This window comes from Electrophorus electricus, chromosome 1, assembly GCF_013358815.1.
Source record: "Electrophorus electricus isolate fEleEle1 chromosome 1, fEleEle1.pri, whole genome shotgun sequence".
NCBI lineage: Eukaryota > Metazoa > Chordata > Actinopteri > Gymnotiformes > Gymnotidae > Electrophorus > Electrophorus electricus.
Window position 1 is genome coordinate 25,352,682 of NC_049535.1, and position 13,340 is coordinate 25,366,021.

The following is a 13,340-nucleotide window of genomic DNA, read 5'->3' on the forward strand; positions in this document are numbered from 1 at the left end:
GGGGCAGGGTCGGGGGGTCAGGAGGACAGAACGGTTAAAGTAGAGGACTGGAGTGTGACAGAAACCAGCTTAGAACTAAATCGGGTGCAAAGAACTTTTACTTATTTCAGATAATGCTGTTGCACATGGTCCCTGACGAAATTATCATCAAATAAATAAACTAAAACAAAGAAGTAAACAGATGATGTCGAAGGGTGCCTTCTAGTGGGCACCAAATATTTGCAATCTAGGACTTTTCCCAAATATTTTATACACCAAACACAAGTTCCAACTTCTGCTACTTTCCACACTGTTTCAGACATTTTTTCCCTTTTTTTGATGTTTTTTCTTAATTATTTATTTATTTCATTGTTCTTTTCTCCTGTGTTTTCAAAATTAGTAAGAATTTCCATGCCATCTTTGCACTTTTCTACTTCCTGTATTGCTCGCAATGGCTGTGGAGTGCAAAGCTAATGCAATGCACTTCCTCATTGGCTCTCCACCCACTTTTTATGGTTAAAGCTTACAGCTCAAAACCACTTTGTATATTGTTCTCTGTGGAGTACCAGATCTGAATTTAGTTATCTCATCCACCGTTCTTCCCCTGAGGTAAGTGGACTTCCAGCCAGACAATCTTTGTGTCATAGAAGGTTGAAAAGGAGATGTCTTCATGTTTGTTTGTCCTGCTGTAGTATGTAAAAGGCAAACCAAAACAGGTTTTTTAACATCAAATAGGCAGAAACAAGATGGAGACCCTAAGAATAGAAGAATGATAATCATTCTTTTATACTGTCTGTTTTCAATGACCTGTTTAAACCATTAGTGTTACTCACATGGGAATTTTGGAGAAAGCATTGCTATTTGTTCAGGCAACTGCAAATATTAAAATGTTAATTTTATAACTATTATAGTGATGTTAATATCACTACCAAAATTTCTAAAGACCAGACTAATAAATAGTTCTGTAAATTCTTTGAAAATAAGAAGTGTTAGGTTACAGAATAATCTTATGTACACCCACTGTGTGTGTGCGTGTGTGTTTAAATAAAGATTTAAATTAAATAAATTAAATTTAGTTTAAAAAAGTAAAAATTGCATAAAATAAAGTAGTGGGTAATTGTTGGCTGATCTAACATAGAAGATAACAGTGCAATGGCTAGAACCATTATCTTAGACCTAACTAAAAACTGAATCAAATAGGTTTACAGTCTCAGTTTGAATATGTACAATGTTGGGGAAGTTCTTATTCCTCCACAAGCTTAGCATAGAAACTAGATGATGCTTCTTCATACTTAGAGTTGATCATACACTCACATGATTTTAGAAATCCCAGATGAGTAATTTTCTCTTATGTCGTTTTTGTATAATTCTTTACCAACATTAACTGCAGTGCTCTACTAAGGCTAACCTCTACACATATCTTGTGCTTAGGCTTGTAGAAGTACCAATCTCAGGCAATTCATGATTCTTCCATATTCACCACAATTTCCTGGGGGGGGGGGGGGGTGTATATAGTTCTGCATACTAACTAACTGTTTGCAAAAATAAATAAGTAAATAAATAATAAAACTCACTTAATGGTTTTGGCATCAAACAACACATTTTCTTCTCATATGCATACATACATGTCCATTCAGTGCATATCCGAGTATATTTCAATAGTATCGAGGAGAACATTCTGGTAACAGTATGATTGATTTCATTGTGGCTTAGTATTAAGATATTACTGCTTATGGCTAAAAATGACTGTAAATGAAAACCTGACTAAAATAACTCGAAAATAATTTTTCCTGCTTATCTTTTTTTTAAAAATCCGTTGAATCCGCAGAGTCCTAATGTGAACATCAGGGAAGTAACATATGTTTACCTTTTTGCATGTCACTTCATTTCAGGGTTCATACATAACAAACTGTCACCAAAAAACTTAGTAATGGAAAATCCATTCCAGATTAAGATGATGGATTTGAATATCACCTATTAAGGATATGGTGTCCATTTGCACTGTAAGAAGCAGCTTGCTTTAAGATGAATGTTGTCTGACAGGGATGAGAGAGATGTGAATATAAACCTAAAGCTTAAGTAAAGACGTACAAACTCTACTTTACTTAAACTAGGACACTCAAACTTTATCCTTTCAATGATCTTGTCATTATTTACATTGCAATTATTTTTTTCATATTTACAAAAAAATATACATCAAGTTTTATATTGACATACCTTTCTTGAACAAATGGTTTATCAAACGAGGCCATTTATAATGGGATGCATCCTGTGTATAGTGTTATTTACTTTATTGGCTGTAATTTTGAACAAAAACAAATTTCTATTGCTGCTGATCTGTCCTGAACAGTAGTTAAAGGTATTTCTGCACATTCCTCTATATAGAATTGTTTCCATTTAAATGTAATTGTGGAATTTCCTGCTTGAATTTCCAGCTTGCTTTAGATCATTTACTGATGGAATTTCCTGCATGCTTCAGGTCATTAACATGTTCGCTGCTCTTTCTTTTTTGTTAATTTTGTAATGTGGCAAAAAATTTCAGCCTCATGGGGGACCTAAATATGTCTCTGAGTGTAATGCTAAATACATTTACCAAAAAGGTCAACTTTCATCTCCTTGGCCCACAGAACATCACTCCAGTAGCCATTAGTAATGTGAAACTTCCAGGTGGTCTTTATCAAACTTCAGAATGCACAATCTTTCTTCTTTTAAATGATATGAAGTGCAAGGGATGCCTGCTGTTTCCATAGGGATCTTTGTAATTCCTACATGAAGTGTACTGATCTTTGAGAAACACCCACTCCTAGGCAGAACAGTAGTAGTGTTTAATTTCTTTTATTTGCACTCTGTATTCTGTAACCCCTGTCCTTCTGTGGTACTAACAGTCTCTAAAATCTCTTTGGAAATTGTTTGATAAAACAGAAATATTGATGGGGGGTAATAAATCTACTAAAAATAAGTTTGCCAATTTATCCAAGACCTTGATTGATATTTCGTTCTTCCTAATGTCTTGCTAATGATACTAAAAGCCTTTAATGATTCAGCATTACTGCCCTCTGGAAGAACTACAGCCCATCCTGACCACTTTAAACAGTTGAGGTAGGCTTACTGGTAATCTGTATGATTGCTTGCAAATCTTTTCTTATATAATTCGTTAACTCCAGAATAGTGTTCAGAAAATATCAAGTATATCCAGTTAAAAATTAATTTGTTTAGGTTGGCATATATATTGCATTGGGTCTTTTTTGTTTTGTATTTCATAGTTTGTAGGGTACATTCCCATCATATAAACTCTTAATGTCTCCTATGTTAAGCATTTTAGATACAACTCAATATGAAAAGTGTTAACTCTTGCCTTCTGTTACTCATATCTTTAAAAGTAATGTCCTGTCAAAAGAATGGGTGAATGAAATGCCAAAACTGAATTTTATTATTTAATATTATTCAAAAACCAAATCTAGTATGTACGATTGTAGCTTGTAGACATGCTAACTTGTATAAGAAATTTCATATGCATGCTTCTCATGTGACATTTTTGAATAATTATTCACACATTTGATATTTTACATTTCAATTCATGGGTTTACATTTTGCATGAGTAGTTTTAGGTTTGAAGCTGAAACTCATAGAACCTGATGTATAGGTAAACTATTTGGTAACTGTGGATTTGCAAACATATTTTCGGGTCAGCCCAGTTGAGTCATTACTGACCCATCCACTGGGTTTGAAATGTTGGGTGTTAACACGATGTTGTTCTTATCTCTCTGGAAATTCCAAATCACAGCCAGTTGGGGAGCATTCATAAGAGCAAGGCTCCAAGTTAGGAAAATAGATGGGCATTATCATGTTTGGTACTGACATTAACTTGTTCAGTTAGATGGACATATTTGGTCTATAGTTTTAATTATTGATGATAACAGTTTATTGTCAGGTGTTTTAGCTTTCACTGGACAGATTTAACTCATAGAAACAAGGGTAGAATAATTACAGCATAGCTAATATTTATTCATTCATCAAAACAACACTGTTAAAACTCTGAAATAATTATTCTGTGCTTTGGAGCATAAATAATCATTTATAAAAAAAATTGTAAGAAAGTTGCTAATACTTAAATTATGATGTATAATAACAATATGAATATACAGTAAATGACCACTTTATTAGAGACACACATCTAGTGGCACATTGGACCTGCTTTAGCCTTCAGAACCTCAGCAATTCATTGTAACATGGATTCCATTAGGAGTTGAAATTGTTCTCCAAGATTCTAGGCCCATGTAGACAGTTCTTGCAGTTGCTGCAAATTTAAGGAGGTACTGACATGCTCTGAACAGCCCTTTTGATCTCATGCCAGGGATGCTCTATAGGATTAAGATCTGAGTACTATGAAGGCCAGGGAAGAAAGGAAAACTCATTGTCATGTTCCTGGAACCAAGCCATGAGTATATGACCCTTGTGGAATGGTGCTTTGTACTGCTGAAAGTGTCCTTCTGCCATAGGGTAAACAGCTGCCATGAAGGGACAAACTTGGTCCCTTCTGTCCTTATGACCATCCACAGGTATCAGGGGACCCAGGGTGTGCAAAGAAAACATTCCCTCTCACCAGAAAGGAAGGTCTCATCAATTCATGCTGCTTGCTCCAAATTCGTACCTCCCCATCAGCATGGAACAACAGAAATCTGAATTCATCTGACCAAGCAATGTTTATGCACTACCCACTGATCTAATTTTTGCACTCTTTGCTCACTGGAGTCTTGCCCAACAGTGGCACTCAAACTGTTTGTCTACTGTAGGCCATCAATGCTAAGGAAAAAGAAGCTGTGTGTTTGAACATATAAGTTGAAGCACTAGCCTTGTATTCATCTGGAATTTGCTGGAACAGTGCACTGGCTATTCATATGAGTGATTTTAGACATCTTCCTCTAGCCCCTTTTGTCAACAAGTTGTTTACATCCACAGGATCCCCTTTTGCTAGATTTTTTTCTTTGATCACACCAATCAGTATATTCTCGACACCATTACACAAGAAAACCCCACTAGATTGGCAGGCTTTCAAATACTGGCCCCAACTCGCCCATGTCTCTCAATTTTTGTACACTGAAATTGATCCATGGAAACTTGCCCACCTGATTTTGTGACACTCTCCATTTGTGAAATGGCAGGTGTCTATACTAAAATGGCCATTCAGTGTAATGTAAAAACATGAACATACAAAACTGACAATAACAACTGTAGATTAATGAATTTGATTAGGCCTATGGATGTGGAAATCATAAAATTATGCTCTTGTCTTTGCTATAAACATTAAGTTCCTTCATATAGTTTAAGCAGCTAGCACTATGAACAAACAGCTTGCACTACAAACAGCTAACATTACAAAGATCTAATTCTCATTCTATATACAGACTTTAAAAGAAAAAAAAAAACTTTAGGCAGTGCAACTGTCAGGCTCTAGAATGAAAACAAAATAACCACAGTGCCTTATGTGTTGCAGTTCAGCACTTTCTGTGGCTTTAAACTGTATTGATAATCTGATGTTGATGCATGGTTTACTGAATTTACACACACAAACAAGCAAAACAGGTCTTAGTTTTCCAATGTAAAATCAAGTAGGACTTTATTGTCATCTTAAACATATACAAATTACATGGTGGAATAAAATGGCATATAATGAAAATATATATTTCTTTATAATATATAAAAGACAAATTGTTGAACAGGACACTATGCACAAATATTGCATATAGTGCAATGAGGGGTTCACTACGGTATAGAACAATAAATATACACTGTATAACTGGACTCAGAATTCTGTACAATGAATTCAAAACAAAATACATAAAGTTAAGGCAGATAGAACAGAAAGGTATGTGAGTCATGAACCTTAGCAGCAGTATCACATTGTGAATGTTATAGTAATCCATCCCAAATAGCAGCAGAAATACTAATAAATGACCAAGCCGGAAATAAATTTACTTAGTAATGGGTGTGTATGGTGCAGAGACACAATGGGCTATTGTGGTAAGTGACTAAAGCCTCAGGTGAAGAGGTGTATGGGTGATAAAGGTCAGTACGGATGACGTGTGGAGAGAAGCTGCAGAAGATTCTGGCAAAACTCTTACTGTTACACCAGTATCTTGTACAACAACACATCATCAGATTTGGCTTGGTCCACATGTTTCCTTTCTTAAACAGAAGAAATTGAATATCAGTAGAACCCCAAACAGTATCAAGATTAAAATAGGGATTTATTAGAAACAAAAACAAATCATACAAGACAGTACATGGTTCTGTCTAGAGTTTCATTAAACTTTCATTCTTGACACATTTACTTTAGAGATACCACACCTGCAGTGACCTTTGGACCTGTATGCTTTTTCATGTGTAATAAGCAACTAAACTGCTGGTCTTGTCCCTCCCCCTTTCTGCTATGAAACTAGATCAAAGTGTGAAATGACTTCAATTGCTATATCATACCTTCATAAACATAATAACTGGACACTGATTTTTTTCAACTAAAATGTATTGTTTTGAAAGACTGATAGTCACTTTATTTAAGAACCGTTATTTAATTATTTTAAGGTTTCCAAATACTTACACTTCTGTTTCAGTGAAGTGGTACCTATTGTTATGTGACTTCCCCTAGATAAGTAAAATGCAGAACTTCCCATTCTCTGGTTACTTCAAAAAGAAACATTAGAACTGGCAAGTGAGTAGACGAGTGAGTAAAAAAAAAGTGAAAATGTTGGTTGTGTTTCAAATATACAAAGTTCCACAAACATTACAAGCAAATAAAACATCACGTCAAACTACCCCTATACCTACATTGTGAATGTAACAATTTGCAACTTAACAAAGTTGGAACAGGTGATGAATGAGAGGAGTTTTGCAATGGACTTAATGTAGCTGTGGTACTTGTTTGTAGCTCCCCAGAAATTTGAAGGGCTGCACAGCTGCTACTGTTGTGTGCTGGATAGTGGGAATGAATGAGACCAGTGACCGTGGTGTCATCTCAGATCTTCAGAACTTTGACAGACAGATAAAGGTCTGTAGTCATTTAGTCTTGTGATGGTTTTTTAGGGGCAGATATCAATGTGTAGCATTTGGAGAAGGAAGGAATTTGAAGGCATGTGCCAGTTGTTCAGCACGGACTTTCAGACAAAATAGGTGTCACAATGTGCCAGGGAAGCAGATGTAGGACCATGCCCACTGTGCCCTTTTTTTCTAGTTTGGGGTCTGAGTCTTCTGTAGAAATCCTTGCCAGCTGCTTGTTCACTGTGTATTTGTTGTTTGCGTTCCCTTTTCTGCGTTCCCTGCTGTAATACTCATGCAGTGACAAGGTGAGCGGCAAGATGCATGTGCAACGAGGAGTTTAATAACAATGGAAATCTGTTATAATAACCAAAACAAACAGAGAAGCTAACATAACTAAACAAGAAACATGAGGAAGGAGGGAACATGAAGGCAAACCAAAACAAGAAATGAGTACAAAAGCTAAACCAAAGAACTTAGCTAACAAACCAAAAGAGGTGCCATGGAAACACTAGACAAGGCAACATGCAACATAATATTCTGACAATGACAGTGATGGTGACAAAAATTGACAAAGGTAATGCAGAAACAAAGACTATAAATGCAGAACAACATCAGGAAACATCTGGGGCAGATGGCACAAGGGAGGGGTAACAACGCAAACACAGGTAGAACAAATCAAGGGTGGGGAAGACCGAAACAAGAACAGAACCAAAACAAAGAACGCATGGCTAGACATTGCTGTGGGAAACATGACACCAGGGAAGGGGCAACTGTAACAGAACCTCCCCACTTTAACATGCAGCTACTGATGAGTTAAAAAAAAAACACACACAAAAAACAAAGACAAGACTTGGAACAGACGACAGCCAGCACAGGAGGAGCAGACACGGGACGTTGGATTGCAGAGTATTGGACAATGAACTAAAGGACAATAGGCATGGGCACAGGAACAAAGATTGTCACAGGTTCGGGGACCATCACAAAGGTAGATATAGGGACTGAGAGGGTAACAATAACAGGCACAGGAATAGACACAATAACAGGGACCAAAAAAGTTATAAGGAATGGGAGGAAGAAAAAACACATGGGTAGATAAAGAGCCACAGGAAGTCACAGTGGGTGATGGGAAGACTGATGCAGCAGCCACAGGGACGAGCCTGAAGATGACATGGGAGAGCTGCGGGGTGAAACTGGAATTGGTTTTGACAGGTCCAGAGGTATGGTGGTGAGTCCGGCATGTCCGGAGGCTGTGCATTTTGGGGCAGGAGGCACAGCAGAGGAGGAACCCTGCAGGTGGAGTGTCCCTGCGGGCAGAGCACTGCAGAGGCTGTGTTCACAGAAACTGTTTGCACTTGAGAGACAGATACATGAGGAGTGCCCTCTGGCGGACTGGGCAGGGTCTGAGCACCCACTGAGGATCTGGGTGCAGGCTGAGTGCTCTCTGATAAGAAGGGGAGACAAGCCTGGGTACCATCTTCTGCAATGGGAGCCTGGGCGGCTGCTGAACAACAGAAATAAGCAAAACAAACAGGGAAGCTAACATAACCAAAATAAAGCAAATATATGACACAAGGAAGGTAAACCAAAGAACGTGGCTACCAAACTGAAAGATGTGGCATGGAAACATAGAGTACAAGGCAACATGATATTCTGACAGCGACAGTGATAGTGACAATAACGGACAAAGGTAATGTAGAAACAAAGACTATAAATATACAGAGCACCAACAGGAAATACCTGGGGCAGATTACATAAGGGAGGGGTAACAAAGCAAACACAGGTGGAACAAATCCAGAGCAGAGAAAACCAAAACAAGGGTTGGAACAAGATCAGAACCAAAAACAAAAGAACACATGGCTAGGTATCACCATGGGAACTGCGACACCAGGGAAGGGGCAACCGTGACATCTGCTTGTATGGAGCAAAGACATTCCTGACCCAAACTTGCTCCATCCTCCATGTTTACTGCCAACACAATAGGAAATAATATTAATAACGTAATTTAATAACATTTATATTTACACTCTGTGGCCAACCCTCTTATCCAAAGTAACTTACAGAAGTATTTTATTATGTAATTAAAAGTAATATCTATAACATTATCATTAGTATGATCATGGCTGAAACTGCTTTCTTTTCATGTAACATGGTTAGTGCATTACACCACAAATGGAGAATAAACAAATTGAAACTGGACTCTTTAAACATAAAATTGAAACTGTTTGTTTCTGCTGTTAAAAGTTAAGTAGAGTTACTCCTCTATAAACAAAAGACAGTTATTCTTCAATGCATTTCCCCTTACTGTATTAGTATGATAATAACAGTAAAAAATGCAATGCACAGAATCATTTACAGTGGTCTGTTGTCACTTGTGATATATTTATTTCTCTCATAATCACCAGTGAACATGGATAAGGGTGGTGAAGTCCCCAAGGAAGATGCCCCACCTTACCCAGGACCTCCAGCTAATTATGGAGGAATATACCCGGGGGTCCAGCCTGGTTACCCTCCAGTCCAGTACCCTCCTACTGCTGGGATCCCTGCATACCCTGGACCTCCCCCTCAACCAGGCAATCCAGCAATGTATCAAGGTGAGGTACATCATTCAAACTCAATCAAAACAGGAAAGCTTTTTACTGATTTTAAAGCTATAAGCAAGGGGGTTCCAGTAGCCCATTTATATGGAAACTGACCAATACCAACTTACTCAATATAGATATTGTATGACAATTACGTTGGACTAACATAACTAATGAATGATGTTATCAGAACAACGCTTAAACCAGCCAACAGAGGTGTAAGCAAAAGCATACAACAACAAAAAAAAAACAGCTCTTGAGAACTTTTTAGGTGTGAAATGTTGCTTGTGCTATCCAAAATATTTCATTATAAACATTTAATTTCACAAATGAATCCTCATAATTTTAAACTCAGCTTTAATCTAAAATTTATTTTAGATCAGTAACATGGTAGGTATACTTGACTGGGGGATCTGAATTTGACTATGGGGATCTGAATTTAAAACCCAAAGATTAGTGAAGTGGGTTCTGCAGAGTTTATTGTACATTAGCAAAGTCCAACAAAATAAAAAAATGCTCAAGGTCAAAAGCCAAAAGCACTCATGAGCAAGGAAATATCTACACAAGCAAACAATGAAAAAGGAATCAGAATTGTTATCAGAACAACATGGCGTATAGTACACTGAATACACTGTGGTTAATTATGTTGCGGCATAACAGGGGCATGACAGGAAATGTGACACATGCCGACACATTTCTTTCTCATACATGAGTTTCTTTCAGTGAAGTCACCAAGTTATTTTGTACAGCATAATAACATTGCAGGAAATTAGCATAAAACATTGTTTAAATTTATGAAATGCTATTTTAAAATGTATTTATTTCCTCTGAAGGTCCACCTCTTGTTCTACATCCTGGAGACGTTCCTGTAGCTAACAGTAAGTTGTACCAACAACCAAACCTTCCCATTTCAAAAGTAGCACCAAGATTTGGGTTTTAACTCTGCTTCAATTCAGTAAGCTTATACAAAGCACAACCAATTCAGTCATTGACCAGAACTTTAACTTATCAGAGAATCACACCTGAAACCGCTTCCTCCTAGCTAACATCCTATATATTCTCAACTCTCCACCTCCTTGCTCTAACATTTACACATTAACATAAAGGTGTTTTTTAAAGTCTTTCCTAAGTGTGGGAAGATGTATTGAAATTATTGTCTGTGGTACCTGAATATATCAACCATTCTTTCATTCAGTAGAAATTATAATAATAGCATGCTTGTGATGTCAATTACTGACAGGAATCCACTCATGAAAAAACATGTTTTTAACTCATCTACCAGTATTTTTAATGTACAGTGTCATTTTATATGTTAGGTATATACAATTTAAAGCTTTTGAAATTGCACATAATCTAGCCACAGTCATCTTTTATCATTTAAAAAGACCCAATATGGAAGACATTCAAAAGGATCCAAAGGAACTCTACAAGTATACAATAAAAAAATAGAGTTACTTTTATCCACGTAATCAATTACTTTGTTTATGAGGATTTTGTTGTTTCCATAATTCCATTTTTATCAGGACCCCTTTAGTGATAACTGTCTGTTGCATGAGCAGTTATTTTTGAACACTGAATTTTTGAACAATGAATGATACCACAAGGGCCATACTGCATTCATAAACAAGTCTCACTGGTGTTTCAGTGCTGTTGTACTGGAACAGTTTGGAAGAGCCTAAAATTAAGATGAGGTGGGAAAGCCTGAAACTATTTGAATATGTTCTGAAATGTTAAATGCCTTTGAAACTGTGGATTGACTTTGGCGTACTTGTGAATGTAAAAGGTAGTGCAAATTTTCTAGGCAGATTTTGTAGATCTTTACTACAAAACACTGGTAGTTTTGCAACATATTTCACCATGTTTACTCTGGTAATTTCATGTTCCACATTGCACAAGGGAGTAGGATGCTGTGTCACACGATGGGATGGGATGTGGGGGGTGGAGGGTCTCAGTGATGCACAGCAAGATGAGCTAGTCGTATTTGCCCAGACATTCAGAACTTTGCATTAAGAACTCTGCATGTCTAATTTAAGCAGAAGATCTAAACTCACTCACTCTGCAGTCTGATAATTTAGTAATAATACCAGCTTCAAGTGAAAACAAAATGCATTCTGGAAATTATAGTAGTTCATATAATAATATTCATGAAATGAATAGTATTATCATAGACATTATTTCATGTCTTTGATATTATTAATAATGTGTAATGAAAATGAAGACTAGTTATAGCAATAATAGAATTAGCATTTTTTTATGATATAGCTTAACAATATATTTAATAGGCCACATATTGGTTTGTGCATAGATGTGTATGTATGTACTGAGAGAGAGAGAGGCTCATGCACTCATCTTGTGAATTTCAGCTGTAACAACAGTCGTGATTGTTCCTAATCTGCGTGATGTGCCTGGACAGACTAGATGTCCCCATTGTCAACAGGAGGTGATCACAAGGACAGTGCATAACACAGGACTCCTTACATGGCTCATATGCGGTGGGCTTGCCATTATTGGGTAAGAATCCATGCAAAGCATTTGCTGTATACAACCTAATACACATATACAGGAAAAACAGATTAACAAAACCATAACAAAAGTACCTGGCAGGGTTTTAATATTTCTTCATTGTCTCATGGTTTGTCTCTTGTGTAGGTGCTGGCCATGTTGTCTAATCCCATTCTGTGTGGATTCGTGTAAGGATGTGGAGCATCACTGCCAATATTGCAACAATGTTATTTATATCCATAAGCGGATGTAATACACTAGTTGAAACTTTCTTGTAATACTCTTGCTATACTTCTCTTGCTGCAATACTCTAACTCTTTCACTGCCATCTAATTAGTATATGTAATTTTCTTTCTATAGTAGATATGCAGGGACTAATTGCATCTTAATAAGTGATTTATTTTAAAAACATATCAGAAACATATATATCAATATAAATAAGACATTTCTAGGATATATACTATGAGGGAAGGATATATCACTGCTTATCTAAGCCTAGTCTGTAGCATATGGATTCAGCTCTCTAAAGTGTAGCTGCATTGTACTCCTTCTAACTAGTCTTCTGAGTACCAATTGCGCTTGTGTAACAACTTACCCTTGAACGTCTGTGCTATGGACCTCATAATGATGCACACATGATGTTAATCTAAATAAATACATTGGTTTAGGTCTTTTCAATGGAACCGAAATTAGTAATACACTATTTTCAACAGAGACAACAGAAGTTATAGAAAATCATATTGTTTTTACCACCTTGAAATGAATTAGCTTGCTAACAAAAACATGTAACATGTAAAGTCTTACATTGTATTGTATATATGATTATTATTATGATTTTAGTGAAACTTTTTTTTTTACACATTTTCGAGACCTATGATTTCTGTTGTTGTTGTTGTTGTTAATGTTCACTCATTTTTATTAACTTAAAATGCAAGAGAAGAGATTCCACTGAAACACCGATGATTATCAGATTATTAAATTAAATCACCTAATTAAATATGATTACCTGGCTATAATGTGCTTCGACAATGTCTTGCTAATGGAATGGAGTTATATAACACTATACATTATAAATTAGCATTTGTTAGAGGAACTGACTAAAGGCGTCACTGTGGCTGTACCTTAACAAATTCATGAGTTTAACTATTTTAAGGGTTTGACTCGCAAAACACTTACAAAAACATACAACTTGCAAAAAAAAATAAAAAATTAACATGACAATGACATTAAGCATGATGAAGCATA

The 13,340-nt window shown here is 36.4% G+C and overlaps 1 protein-coding gene across 1 annotated transcript; it reads left to right on the plus strand.

The window, feature by feature from the left end:
• Positions 1–476: 476 nt before the first annotated feature.
• LOC113575184 (lipopolysaccharide-induced tumor necrosis factor-alpha factor homolog) lies at positions 477–12,947 on the plus strand. The gene is made up of 5 exons (XM_027006540.2): positions 477–588; positions 9,417–9,605; positions 10,427–10,471; positions 11,957–12,104; positions 12,243–12,947. The coding sequence occupies exons 2-5, from the start codon at positions 9,422–9,424 to the stop codon at positions 12,346–12,348; spliced, it is 483 nt and encodes a 160-aa protein (XP_026862341.2). The 5' UTR covers positions 477–588; positions 9,417–9,421; the 3' UTR covers positions 12,349–12,947.
• Positions 12,948–13,340: the final 393 nt, after the last annotated feature.

Coding starts and splice junctions, on each gene's coding strand:
- LOC113575184 (XM_027006540.2), top strand. CDS start 9,422: ATGGATAAGGGTGGTGAAGTCCCCAAGGAAGATGCCCCACCTTACCCA. Junction 10,472..11,956: donor AGACGTTCCTGTAGCTAACA/GTAAGTTGTACC, acceptor TGTGAATTTCAG/CTGTAACAACAGTCGTGATT. Junction 12,105..12,242: donor GGTGGGCTTGCCATTATTGG/GTAAGAATCCAT, acceptor TCTCTTGTGTAG/GTGCTGGCCATGTTGTCTAA.